General features: G+C 49.6%; 1 protein-coding gene across 1 annotated transcript in view; it reads right to left on the bottom strand.

Moving 5' to 3' along the window:
- The window catches only part of COL15A1 (collagen type XV alpha 1 chain), a 97,072-nt gene that overhangs the window by 45,835 nt on the left and 36,990 nt on the right, over nucleotides 1-14,247 (bottom strand). The window contains exons 5-9 of the mRNA XM_006911589.3: nucleotides 13,190-13,270; nucleotides 7,343-7,490; nucleotides 4,101-4,210; nucleotides 2,152-2,367; nucleotides 702-854 (exon numbers count right to left, since the gene is read on the bottom strand). Of these exons, the coding sequence (XP_006911651.1) occupies nucleotides 702-854; nucleotides 2,152-2,367; nucleotides 4,101-4,210; nucleotides 7,343-7,490; nucleotides 13,190-13,270 (708 nt within the window). The remainder of the gene's footprint in view (nucleotides 1-701; nucleotides 855-2,151; nucleotides 2,368-4,100; nucleotides 4,211-7,342; nucleotides 7,491-13,189; nucleotides 13,271-14,247) is intronic.

Consider the following 14,247-nt stretch of genomic DNA (forward strand, 5'->3'; position numbering starts at 1 on the left):
TAGGCAGAAAAATCAACAAGACGTGGTGCTTGATGGGATCTAGGAAGGAAGGAAGAGGGAAAAGAATCCTGGACTAGGACTGGGACGATGGTCTCACTCATTTGAGGTGGGAAGTCAGGAGAAGCAGAAACGAGGAGTCGAGGTTTGAATCTGCTGAGCTTGAACAACTTGTAGGACACACATTATAGTGACATTACAGGGACAGACTTGCCAAGTGTCCTGGCATGTTTGTGTCTTGCCTTTAGAAGCTGGCGAGAGTGTCTCCACGCTGCCTAGGGAGAGGGCTGAGAAGGCCTGGCCATGCCCGTGGACGCTGCTGGGGCCTGCCTGCACCTCGGCCCTCCGCTGCCCTCTGGCAGCCTGTGCTCATACTCAGAAGCAGGCCATGGCTGAGCCCGCCATCGCCTCTCCGGCTCACAGCCCAGCACTCTTCCTCCCTGGCCCTGAGGTCCACTGGTGGAGGCGGTGGGCCCCTGGGACTCAACCCCACCTCCCTGACTCACCCATCTTCCCGGGCAGCTCCCCACGGGCCTGCAGGGGCCTTACCACACGCTCTCCCAGGAGTAGGTATTTGGTTAAGGAGGTGTCCCCTCCCCATTCGGGTTCCTTTGGATTTGCTGAACAGAATGAAGACCGGCCCTGAGAAGGCCAGAGTCCGCTCCCAGCCATGACCTCAGCACCCAGCACTTTACACTCCTTACCAGAGCAACTCCTTCCCCAGACTCCTGGGTTGACATGGAGAGGGCTGGTCCCCCAGTGGGCACGCTGCCAGCTTCCGCTTCCCAGTCAGTGCTGGCGGGCATCTCAGCCTCCCCTGCTGCTGTCGTCCCAGAACCTTCTTCAGTATCTGGACCCTGAATAGGACATCAGGAGGGACCACGTCAGTGATCCACCGCGCTGTGGCTGGGAGGCATGAATGGCGGGGGCCTCTCCTGCACCTGTGTCCTGTTGCTCCCTCACCTTTGAAGCACTTGCCCATCCCAGGCCTCACCTTACACCACCACCCTGACTGTGGCGCCCACACAGAAACCCAGATCTTGCCCACCACGCACAGTGGGAGCGCCCTGGCCAGGAGGCTGCCTCTGTGTTCACCCTGCTCCTTCCTGCCAACCTCAGTGACATGGCACTTCCCGCAGTCCCTGCCATCTTCCTTCCGCTCCTCCCGAGAGTGGCACTTCCACGGAGTACTCCAGTCACGGTGCTCGGACAAAACCCAGGTCTAGCGTACACAGCTCTCTTGGGGAAGGGGTGGCCTCATTAACCACCTCCTCGCCTTACTCTCCTCGCTCAGTGCCTCTGCCCTCTACCCCTCCCACATCCCTAACTACCCTCTCCCAAGTCACTGATAGTCACGGCGACAGATCCAACAGACGCCTTGCTCTTCAGGCCTTTACTCACTAGGAATCTTGGCCAGACCTGACATCATTAACCAAACCCACCTTCATCTGGAACGAGACACGGCCTTCGAACCATCCCCACTCCAGGCTTCCTTCCCCCTCTTTTCTCCACTCAGGGGCAGGTGATCTTTCTAAAACCTACTCTGACGATGTCACTTTCTTCTTTAATACCCTTCGGCGATTCCCATTTCTGCTGAACACTCTCAGGCTCCTTCTCGTGGCTTCCTTGTCTCAGAAGCCTTTCCAGCCGTGTTCCCCTGCTAGCCCCTCCCTCACACCTGACCCCACAGGCAGGTGGCTGCACTTCCTTAGGTCTCTGTAAGCTCCCTTGATGCCTCCAGTCCTTTGCCCCTGCTGGCCCACCTCCTGGACCACCTGTCTCATTCCCATCTGCTAGGCCACTTCTAAGTATCCCCTGGGTCTCACCTGGGCCTGTGAGTCTGGGTGCTGGCCCTCTTTTTGGTGCTGCCAGAGCCCCCTATGCTTCTCCTATTGCACCTCTTACCTTCTGTCCCCAGGAACTGGCCTATTCGATTTACGTGGTGCTTGGCGCAGTGCAACATCCCACAAACATTTGCTGAATGAGTCAACAGAAGCTTCGACCTCCAAATGAGTGTCTATTGGGACTTAGCCCCACAAGGCTGTCACTCTGCATTTTGTAGACAGATGAGAAAGGCCAGGGTCTGCTCCCACCTGAGACACCCACCATCTCCCGGAAAGAGGTGAAGTGGAACATGCACTCTGAGATGCTTACTAGAGTGAGCTTTTCCCCGGGGTCCTCGGTGGTCATGGAGAGGGCTGGCACCTCGGTGGGCACACTGCTGGCCTCTGCTTCCTCAGCGGGGCTGACAATCACCTCAGCCTCCTCGGCAGTGCTAACAGTCACCTCGGTCTCCCTGGCAGTGCTGGTGGTCACCTCAGCTTCTCCAGCTGCTGCTGTGGCTGCCAAACCGTCTTCTGTATGTGGACCCTGGAACAAAGGCATCATGAAGGACCACATCACTGGGCCCATGGCCTTCATCAACGTGCCTGTAGCTGGAGGGAACAGACTGCCCACACCCCTCCATCATTCTGCATTTCTATAGCTTCTTTCTCTCAGAGCACTTTCTTACCTGTGACTTTACCCCCGCCCCACGACAGTCCCAGAATTACAGAATCACAGGGACAGGAGAGACTGCAAGGCATCTATGTTTCCTGTTTGTATGTACCTGTGACCGTTAGATGACTGCTTCCTGAGTCAGCCTGCTCCAGCTCTAGACACTTCTATCTAGACACATCCACCTCCCTGTGACCTTTCTTATGTGCCCATCCAGAAACCATAAGAACAAGTTGAATGTCTTTGTCCATGATGGTGCTTCAAGATGTGCAGGCAGCATCTCTGCCCTCCTCTGCCTTCTCCAGACTAGACATCTGCTTCCTCTCTTGCCCTGTGATTTAGTTTTCTTGGCAAATATACGACTTCTACAAGTTACACAGCAGATGCATGAAATGGAAACAAAACAGCTCTGGCTGTTGGTGCCACCAAACTGACTATGTTTTATCTCAGTTTTCAAGGTTTTTTTTTAACTTTTAATTTTGGGGTGGTTCTACTTTGTTTTGTTTTGCAAAAAGTAGTTCTTCTGGACACTGAAAACGCTAAGCTGATCAAAGTTAGATTTCCTTGCTGCAGGACTTCTCAGAGCCCGAAAGAATGATATCATATTAAGTCCTTGCAGAATTACTGTCAAATAAAAATAAAAATAAAAATAAATAAAAAAACGAGAAAAGATGATGTCATAGATTTTAAAATGAGACTCTTTCTGACTCTGCTTCAGCTAAAGTCCCAAAGGCTTTACAATTAAGTACAATTAACTAATTAATTGTACGAGTAAGTACAATTCCACAGGCATTAGGTACCTTCTACATGCTAAATGAAGAAACCAAACCACTTGTGTGGGACATGCTAAGAGACAGTGAAATTAAATCAGTTCTATCATCACCTGTCTCCAGGCTATATAAGAAAAGGAAAAGAATTCATTTGGGGAGAGCAGGAATTCCTCTGGAGAGAATTTTCAGTGTACTGTGGCTTACTCCTTCCTCTCTCCTTATCACAAACCATTTGATGAGCTGGATATGTATTCCTCGGAATTTGAGAGACAAAAGGACCAAATTTTTGATATTATGTGAGACTGGACTTTGAAAATATCTGTAAAAACAGGCTATTCCCAGATAGCGACTGGGAGAGTATGAGAATTGTCTGAGTTCTCACCCTAGAATAGCAGAAAGAACAAGCTGACCCTGTGGGATTTTAGCGGAGATCATTGTGAGAAAACTATATTTTCTTTAATTTGGCACCTGACTGTATCCAGCATTTAAAAAATTTGCTTTGTGGGTATAAAAGCCAATTACCAAATCATAGAGTAGACAGACACACATACAGTTAATCTGATTCTAGCTTGAAGAGGGTCAAACTGCCCAGCTTTCATGCCCGGGCCGGTATGAGGACCAGCTTGTGCTGCATGCATCTCCTCCTCCAGTCCCAGGCACATCCCTGGAGAGCCTCTGGGGCCCCAGGACTCCCGCTTCCTCTGTACCAGCAGAAGGGAGGCAGTCTCCACTACGTTCAACCAAAAATCCCCATAGTTCTCTACAGTGCTCAAGGCCATCAAGTTGGAAAGAAGCAAACAGATTTACTATCGTCTTATCAATTTACCATTCGCTCACCTCTTCAGTGCCCTGAGGGAAGGCCCCACACCCCGAGCCAATGTCTGTAATGGGGGCACCGTCCACAGTACGAACTCCCTCCCGCGTGTCATTCAGGATCTCGCCGCACCCTAAGGAAGCAGACATTCTGTACTTAATAACTGCATTTCGCAATCTTGAAAAAGAAGAGGTACCTCTTCACTGACTGTTTTGAAAAGGTGTCCAGAGAACAGGATGAAGAGGTGAGGAAAAACAACAACAACAACAACAACAAAATGAATTCGCAGAAAACCAGACATTGAAAGGCAGTTTTACCTGGTGGTTTGGATCACAGGCTCTGGCATCAACAGCAGGGCTGGAACCTCACTTTGTCACTGAGTGACCTGTGGCCAGTGGCCTAACCTGTGCCTCAGGTTCCTCATCTATAAACTGGGGATAATTCCTATCTCATAGGGTGGTTTTGAGGATTATGTGCTACAGGGATTAGATAAATTAATGTAAGAAATGCATCAAGGACAGCCCTTGGCATAGAGTTAGCAATAAATGTTCATTGTCAGTGTGGTTCTCCACTTGTAAGGGGAGAAAAATTATATATGAGTATACATGTTTCATCAGCATCGCATAATTAATACAGTTATCATATAACATATACAATATGTAGATATATATATATGGAAATCTGTGTGTGTGCAGATAAACCACACCTTGGCTAAACCAAAATACTCAATACTAGTTTCCTCCAGAGGATAGGAAAGTTCTATTTTTTTGGCTCCTACGACTCTGCTCTGATTGAACTGTTACCACAAGCACATATTTCTTTTGCAATTTAAAAAACACATGGAGTCCTAAAGCAAAGAAAAAGAAATTATGCTAACACGAATGCATGCCTGTTATAGGTTGGGCCCCAGGCTAAGCATGTCTCACTTCATCTTCCCGCTGGCCCGTCTGTCCTACCTAGAAGGACCTTCCTATCCACTTTGCAGCCGGCGGGCAGAACCAGGACAGAATCCCATATTTTCGGCCTCCCCGCTATCACCTGTGGAGTGTGTGGCCTGCTCTGATCGGCACATTAGCACCTTATTACTATTAACCCCTGCAGAGAAGGGACAGGTCCCACAGGGAGCTGGCGGCTGGGAGAGGCCCTGAAGCCAGGTCCCCTGTCCCCATGCCCAGCCACTTCCACACACGCCGTGCTCACGTATATTCCATGGTATGAACAGTGTGTGTATGGGAGCGGCGGGCGGGGGGAGGCGTGCTGAATTATTCAAAGACCCTGGGCACACAAGTACATCCCCTGTCACTTTCGCATCCTCCCGGCGCTGACCACCAGGGGGTACTGTGCAAGCAGCGGCCAGACCCCAGGCCTCTAAGTTCACACCCCTTGGAGGATGAAGGTGGGAGTGGTATGTGCTTTGGGGCAAAATGGTGTCAAGGAAACTTGGAATAAAACTATTAGGTGGCTTTCCCTAGCCAGGGGCGGGGCACAGGGTTCAGGGCCCCTCTTCTTCGTCATCTGGGCTGTCTATGCAACAAGAACGGGAAGATTTCAGCCAGCTCGGTTGTTTTCGTTTGGCCTTTTGTGTGCCAGAGAAAGAGTCTGGCTGATCCCAAGGAACTGGCCAGCGGTGCTTGGATCTGGGTCCTAGACTGCTTGGCTCCCACCTCCTTTGAACCTTTCGGTCCAGGACAGGCCCTCACCCTGGGCCCTGCAGCCTCTGCTCCCTTCTCGCCCCTCCTCAGAGATCTTAATTCCACCCAGAGAACAGCACTCGCAATTCATAAACCACTTCCACAACCTCTCATCCACCCTGGAGGCAGGGATTATAAACACTCCCAGGGGACCTTTAAAGAATCTAAAGCTTGAAAAAGTTAAGCAACTTGCTCAGGGCCGGACAGCCGATAGGCGGCTGGCTGAGTAGGGCTTCCATCCAAACTGTCTGCTCCTGGCCCCACAGTCTTTCCACAGCAACGCCCTGACTCCTTGGCTGTATTAAGACTTTATTAAATTATCAGACTGGTTTTTTTTTTTTCTAGTCAGTACTGCATACCTTCTCTCACCCACAGACTTCCCAAGTTCAGTTGTTAAAATAACATTCATTTACTGATGGCAGAAGTAAAAAGAACAATGATATATATAATTGTAAAAGATGTGTAAACTATAGAACTACAAAAAGAGAAAATTGAAACCACCCACAACCCTACCACCCAAAGATAATTACTCATAGCATTTTGTTGTACATTATTCATACACACACACACACACACACACACACACACACACACACACACACAACTCTACATGGCTATGTATAAATAGATATAAATAACATATTCAAAGGCACTCACCACTTTCAGGGCTGTACATATGAATGAAATACAATTTGCCCCACCAATCCCTACTATGAGTGCCTGGGTTGTTTTTGACCTTGTACCTAAGTCTCGGTGTTCTGGCATTGACTATAACTTGGTCTGAAATGGTTACCCCTCTGATAAGGGCAGAAAATGCAGGCTGATCTCAAGCCTTGGATACATGTCAACCTGCCACCTGAGGGATCATGCCAGATCTTGGGTTTTTGCCGGTGCTCTTCTCTACAGCTGAGTGGGGGCAAGGGTGCTGCCTTTGGGCCAGCCGTGGACCTCCGAGGCACTGCCCTTCTCTGGTCCTCTGTTAGTTTTCCCACATGTGCTGCACTGGAGTTTAGATGGCCTGATCCTCTGAGAGCCAAGGAGTCTGTGGCCAAGGCTGGGAGGAGTGGGGATTCTGAAGTCAGGCCTGGGCAGCGGTTCTGTCCCACTGCCCACCAGCTGTGTGCTTGTGGGCACGTCACTTACCTTTCCAAGCATCAGTTCTTCCGTCTGTAAAATACTGGCTAATAATAGCAACGAGGAAATGTGTGGTCAGGGGTGGAGATGAAGTATGTGGACACTTGGCACACAGTAGGTATTTAATAAGCAGCGACAATTATTACAAGCTTTTCTGTTAAGCCCCAGGTCCTTCTGGAGGGGTGAAGTCTGGGGATCGAAAGTTCAGGTATTCGAGATTAAAAGCCAACTCTGCCATTTACAAACCACAGAGCCTCCTCTGGGTGCCTTGATGTCCCCATCTCGTTTGTCAGATTCAGACAATTATAATTCCTTCCTCAAGGGGTTGAGGAGAAGGTTAAATGAAATGCTCTATATTCCACACATCACCCAGGCCGGGCACGCAGTCATCACTCAATAAAAAACCAACCAGGCTGTGTGATGGTGCAGCCAGGACTTGCCTTGCTCAGGACTGCTATGCAGGACAACGCTCAGGTTGGTGGTTTCCTGGGTCCCCTCAGGTACAGGCTCGCCGGAAAGCTCCACATCCTCAGAGGGAGGGGATAGAGTTGGAGGTGTGTTTATGGGATTGACTTCTGCTTCTTTATACTGAAGGAAGAAAAAATAAGACCCGCAAGGATTTATTTAGCAGGAAAGCGTAAAAAACGGCAGTGAACACTGTTGGAGAAAAATATATATTCACAAAGTGCCGAATAAGCCCAGAAAAAAGCCTAGACTTGCCTACTGTGTAGGTGGTCAATCACTGAACCTCCCAGGCCTGAAAAAGATACACGCTAGGAGTAATTTAATTCTGTTCCGTTTACCATGAGACTCTGCTAATTTCTGAGCACAGAGACTACATTTCCGCATCCCAGGCCAGCACAGAGGAGATGCTCAATAAAGATCTGTTAGATGAGGGAATGAATGAATGAACAAATGAATGAAGCAGGCTGCACTCAGTAAATACTACATAAATCCAATCTCAGATGTGCACTGGTCATGCATGCCTCTGAAAATAAGAGATGGGCATAGTTCCATTTCCAGTAAACTTCAGCTTTCTGGGTAGCTTTTCCAAAGCCAGTCAATGTCTTAACCAACTTTACTAGGGAAAAACAACAAAAACCCCCAACGGTTGGAAACACCAAAGAGTTCAGAGATCTAGGCAGAAATCCTGATGAGGGGCAGCAAAGGTTACGATACCATCCCCAGACCCAGAATCAGGTAGCAGCTCCTGAGACCCACGGCTTGTTAGTACTCAAATAGTCTCGTCGCTTTCTGAGCTCAAGGGACCAGGGAGGGGGTGAATGGAAGGATCCTGCTAATCAGTGTTGGATGTGTGATGTAAACAAGAAACAACTAAGACACTTAAGATTTCAGGGTTAGTTTACGACTGAAGCCATTACTTACTTATCTTGACTAATTTTCTTAATGTCAGAATATAGTGTATAAACGATGAATTTCTGCTTCATTAAAACAAGGAGGATTGTCGTGGGCCCTATAACAGGATTTGTTCTTACAATCAAATTTGGGTCAAATCCCAGCTCTCCACTTATTAGCTACGTTATGTTGGGCAAGTCACATAACCTCACTGAGCCTCAGCCTCCTCCTCTGTAAAATAGGGCCAATGATAATGATTTACAGGATATAAAATGCATGAAGGTCCTTAGTACAGGGCAGAGTATGAGCCCATCAATGGCAGCTGTCATCAACATCGTTAGAATTCTAAAGTCTGAGAAAGACCAACACCTCGATAGTGATTTTCTCTTAGTGTTGGTATTAGATATGATTGTTTTATCTTTTTGTATCTGCACTTTCAATTTTTTTTTAAAAAAAATAATGAATATGGAATATTTGTGTATTAAAAAAAAAAGAGACAGCTTATTGTACTATGAAATCTCAGGGTGGAGGCAGGGCTGGAAGGTTTCAAGGAACCGAAAGTTAAATAATGAGCAGAGTTTCAGAAAACAGAGGTGGAAGGAGGCGTTAAGATTAGAAAGGACACGGCATCTTCAGAGCCTGAAAACCTGAGCTTGGTGAGGGCCTGAGCCTGGAAGCAGGAGAACAGAGCTAGGAGGCAGAGAGAGGGAGCGGGGCTGGTGTTTGGTGAGAAGTCTGGCCTTGGACCTGGGGCATCTGTGGGGTATCAGGCTGGGTGGTGGCGTGGGCAGGGGAGTTCACCTGGTGCCAGTGAGAACATAGATTTGGGGAGTTGAGGTTAGGCCGGAGACCAGGAAGCTGCAATGAAGAAGCCTGGTGAGGAGGGAGCCAGGCAGTGGGGTGTGTCGGGGGGAGGGGTGCTGTGAAGACCATGTAGAACTACTCCATCTCTCCCCAGCTGCGTGGTGACCTGGCAGGGCGGCAAGGACCATGTCGTAGGCAGTTCTCCTCTCCCTGCCAGGGTCCAGTGTTAAAGCCACCCCACCAGGGGTCCCTGATGGTCTCAAGAAAGCCTGTCTCTAGCTTGGAGCAAGGCTGCTAGTGGCTGGAAGTGAAGATGCTTTATAAGGAACTTTGGGCTTTGAGACAAGGCAGGTAGGGCAGGTGAGCATGTGGGAAACACAGGACAGCAAGGTAAGGGTGGGCTGAGCTCTATCACTCAAGGTGGCAAAGGCTGAGTTACTTGAAATCACTGACTGCAGTCTGTCAGCCAAAAACCTCTTTTGGAAAACTCCTAACAAGGCAGCCAGAACTCACTTTCAAGGGCAGAGCTCAGACCTGGCGAGCTGACCCTCGGTAATCAGGGTCAGGTGTCCTGCCTCCAACAGGCGGTTGTTGGTTTTCACAGGTTAGTGTGGGTAGAGAACCAGTGTGGCCTGTGACAAAATAGGAATGTCGAGTCTTAAGACTTTTTTATTAAAAGTGTGGTGATGTGCTGAGCCTACTCTCATTCGACACGTATGTCCTGAGGCCATCCTCTGTGTTAGGTCTTTGGCTGATCCCTGGGGATACAGAAATGAATAAACAAGACAGGGGATCTGTCCTCAAACTGTTGGACTATGCGGGAAACACAGACGCAGACACAGACCCAGACACAACTAACTTGTGATTGAATGTGACAAGTGGAACAGCAGAAACCAGAGCCAAGTTCGGAGAGGGGAGTTGGCAACAGCCTCTGCTGAGGAGCTATGGACTGGATCTTGAAGGGTAAGTAGGAGTTGGCCAGGCAGGGTGGGAGTGGGAAGGGCCCTCCGGCAAACAGGGCCCGGAGGCCAAGGCATGGACAAGCGGGAAAGTGCTTGGTGTGTTTGGGCAACTGTGAGTGTTTTGGCTCCTGGCTGTGGGTCAGAATCACCTGCAAAGCTTTTTGCATGTACAAACTCTTGGACTTCACTCCAGACCTATTGAGTCTGAATGTCCAGGTATACAGCTCAGGCAAGTAAGTCTTTTTTTAAAAGAATTTCCCCTTTGGTATTCCCTCTTCACACACACACACACACACACACACACACACACACACACACACACACACCCCACAACTTTTATGCACAGCCAGGGCTGAGAACCATAGGGATATTAATTCTAACTCGGCATAAGACAGAACTTTCCAGAAATGGAAAGGTGTATCAGCAGAAGATGATAACAGGGAGAAGAATGGGGTAGCAGGGACTCTGACCCTAAATGGGGGAGGAGGTGAGGAGGGGCTGGCTTTTTAAGTCCCTGAAGGCTCAAGCACGCCAAGATTCAGTTTGTTGGTCATGGCTTGTGTCTTGAAGGGTGGCAGTTGGAAAGGATGAGGATAGGGAAGTGAGATTCATTCCAAGAAAGAAGCCAGACAGTGAGGGGAGGAGAATGTCTGAGGGTAAGAGGGAAACTCCCCCGTTCCTGGAGGGGTGGCCAGGGAGGGGAGCCACGGAGCCCTTCCATGAGATGGTGAAGGGGAAGTCACTCTGGGGCGATGTGACTGACAGTGCCCTGGTCCCACCGCGATCTGGCTCTGCTACCTCTTAGCTGGGCAGCCTTGGACAAAACTCTTCCCTCTTCTAAGCCTCAGCGCCTCCTCTGTGAATGAATGGAAAAACACCACCCTGCCAAGGAGGCTAAAGGCAGTGAGTGTGCTGCTGGGGCACGAGGAAAGGATTCTGATATTCAGGTTAGGTCAGTACCTGCGGCTCAGAGACACAGCCCTGGGGGCGGGAAGCGGGGAGAGGGGATTCTCATAAGGACCGAGGGCAGCCACAGGGCTTTGGTATACTTGTAGGCAGCCTCAGCCACCAGCCAACCAGGCAGCAGGTGGTGGGGAGGTGGCCCCAAGAGGAACAGACACTAATATCACCTGCTTAATCCTTACAATTACCTATCGTCAATAGTAACAAGCACAAACTACCCATATCTCGCACAGTTTCACACTAACTTCATCCCTCACACTAACCCCGTGAAGCAGGTCCGCTGCATTCTAACCAAAGAGGAAACCGAGAATCCAGGAGGTGAATTACTGGCTCCTGGTCAACAACCAGGAAGTGGCTGCGCTGCCTTCATACTTGGTGGATCTCCCATCTATACCAGCTCTCTTAAAACCATTGAGGAGAGTAGGACTGGGGAATCTAGGAAGGAAAGTGTTGGGTGCCTTGGAGTCTACCGAGTCCATCAAATCTCTTTTTCACTTCTCCAGACACTTTGGGGATTTATTCCGTACCCATTCCCGGCTGCAGTGCACACCCATATCTGCCATGCACTGCCCAGGGGAGGAGGCCCTGGCTGAGGCCCTGCCTAAGGTCCTGACTCTACCACCATGTGACCTTGGCAAAGTCACTCTGCCCTCCTGAGGATCTATCCACTGCCCTCTCTCTTGCACGGTTGTTGCAAGGATTAAATTAAGTCATATATACAAAGCGCCAGACACACAGTAGGTATGGAGAAATGCTGGTCCTCTGCCTTCTCCTACCGTTTCTCTACTTCTGTCCAAAGCTGCCCGGCTCCAATGCCCGCTCCACCCGAAAGCCCTCCCTGACCAGACCCCGCCCCCATGATCACTGCATGCTCTCAAACCCTGGCCCCCTTTCCCGTCCCTTTCCCAGGGCCACTTTGGGTTACTGGCAACTCTGCCTGAGTCAGCCTTACTTCTAGCTGTGAACGGGTGCATTGGGTGTTAGCATCTGTCTAAAAGGTCCAAGGGACCACCACTTTGTGCCCTGGACATGCTGATGGAGTGGCCAAGGATTGATGGGCACACAGGATTGCAACACTGCTCACAGCAGTCACTGCCTAGGTGGCCACCTTGGACCCTTGACTTCCTCCATCCGAGCTGCCCAAGAATTGGCTGCAGTCCTGGGGATGGACTTCTGCAACGCCACCCAGGCCAGCAGCTCAGAGTCATGGCCTGAACCCGGATGGGGCATAGGGGCAATTGTGCTCTAGTCCCAGCTCTGCCCACACACCCTTGAGCCAGTCTCTTCCCTCACTGGGCCTCAGTTTGCCCGTCTGTACAAAGGTGAGTTTTTTGTACACCTCTGTACAGAAAGAGGTGACCCTCCAGCACTAACAGACTATGGCCCTATTCTTCCTCACTCACACCTCTGTTGTCAGAGGTTTATACATTTTTATAGCCTCTGCCTTATTTCCATCTCTGCTCTTCTAGCAGAGATGAGTTTATAGAGTCATCCAGGCCAGTTGAGGAGATTGCCGGAGCGTCTGTGTTTGATGACTCAGAAACTGCTGGCTGTTCTCATTAAAATGAGCTCCTTGGTGTTTCCACAGTCTGATTCAATGCTTTCGACATCACTTCCTTGTCTTGGCCACAGGTTACATTCCCAGGAAGGAGGAGGTCGATGCCACTGGGAGGAAGGCTGACTTTCCCATGAGGCCAGAAGTGACCTCCAGGGAAGACTTTGCAACTCTCGGGAGCAGGGGCTCTGATTCCTTCTCATGGCCAGAGTCCTGAGTAAATGTTACAACAGCCATGCAGAGCCACATTGCTCATGTCAGGCGTGGGTCTGAGATCTGGCCCTGCACTGTCTCATCTAATCCTCTCAACGACCCCTAGAGATAGGACTCTGATTATTGTTTTATGGAAGAGGAGCTGAGGCTCAGAGGCTGAGCAAGTAATCCAAGGTCACAGAGCTGGGAGGCAAGAGAGCACTGCCCTCTCGCAGCCATAGCACATGGTGGCATTCAGGTCACTGGTGTTCCCTTGCACTGGGGATTTTGCAGAATGCATGTTGGCCAGTGATTTTTTGTCCTGCTCTGATGAGCATACAATTGAAGTCACAGCTCTGAGAATAGAGACGTCAGTTGGTTCTGGGCGCTCTCCAGGAACACGCAGCCCCCTAAAAGCTGACCAGGATGACATGACGCAGCACCCTAGTACTCACCGGGGCTTGAGTGTAGGTGTCAGCTTCTAAGATCTCAGCCACTCCAACCGTCTCCTGAAGCCCGCTGGTCTCTCCTGACGCCTATGTGGAGACAAATGGTGCCAGGCACAGGGGGAGCAGTTTACAACTGGTTAAGTCAGAGAATCGCCTCTTATGGAGGAAATCTCTGTGTGTGTGTGTGTGTGTGTGTGTGTGATGTGGGAAATCTCTGTGTGTGTGTGTGTGTGTGTGTGTGTGTGTGTGTGTGTGTGTGTGTGTCAGAGAGAGAGGGAGAGAGAGACAAGAGACAGAAAGGGTGGGATTGAGGAGAGAATGCTTGGCTATTCGTTTTGTTTCCTTCCACATTTTATTGCTGAAATAAATTAAAAAACTAGAATCAGCTTAGTCTCTGTGACATACCTACTTCCATTTTTGTGCAGGTTCCCTTCAATCTCTATCAAAAGACACCCCCAATCTCTGCATGGCTGTCACCGGAATTTTACTTCGGAAGTATGTTTTCCTGTTGCTACCTAATCTTCATAACTGGCATTCTAATGGCAGCCAAGGAGTCTTTTATTTTGCCATGATTTTGTGAACAATCCCTTGATCATGGACTCTTGATTTTTCCTTCTTTTTTAACATTAACAGCAATGTAGAGATAAAGGAACAAAAACACTTAAGTTTCTCTTCTCTCCCTCCATCTCGCAAGAACGTCAGGCCCAAACTGTGGCCTCGAGGAGTGCAAACATTCTTACAGAACCAAAGTCCACCTTGCAGGGGCTTTCCAACGAAATCAGCATCCCTTTCTACCGAATGAATGAAATCAACCTCTGTTTTGTTTTGGGGTTGATGCCACCCAAAGAAGAACAGGAGTTCCAGGATTATGCCATGCTCTGCTTGCCCCTGGCTCCTTGCATCACGCTATGGCTTCTGCCTGAAATGCCTTTTCCTCTGCATCTGAGGAACACTTGCTTGTCATTGGCCGGGCACTGACGCCGCCCTGACCTGCTCACAGTTCTTCCTCTCTTACCTCTTGCCCCGACCCAACCTGCAGAGTTTGGGTATGAGGACCAATCACG

This window comes from Pteropus alecto, unplaced genomic scaffold, assembly GCF_000325575.1.
Source record: "Pteropus alecto unplaced genomic scaffold, ASM32557v1 scaffold114, whole genome shotgun sequence".
Taxonomy (NCBI): domain Eukaryota; kingdom Metazoa; phylum Chordata; class Mammalia; order Chiroptera; family Pteropodidae; genus Pteropus; species Pteropus alecto.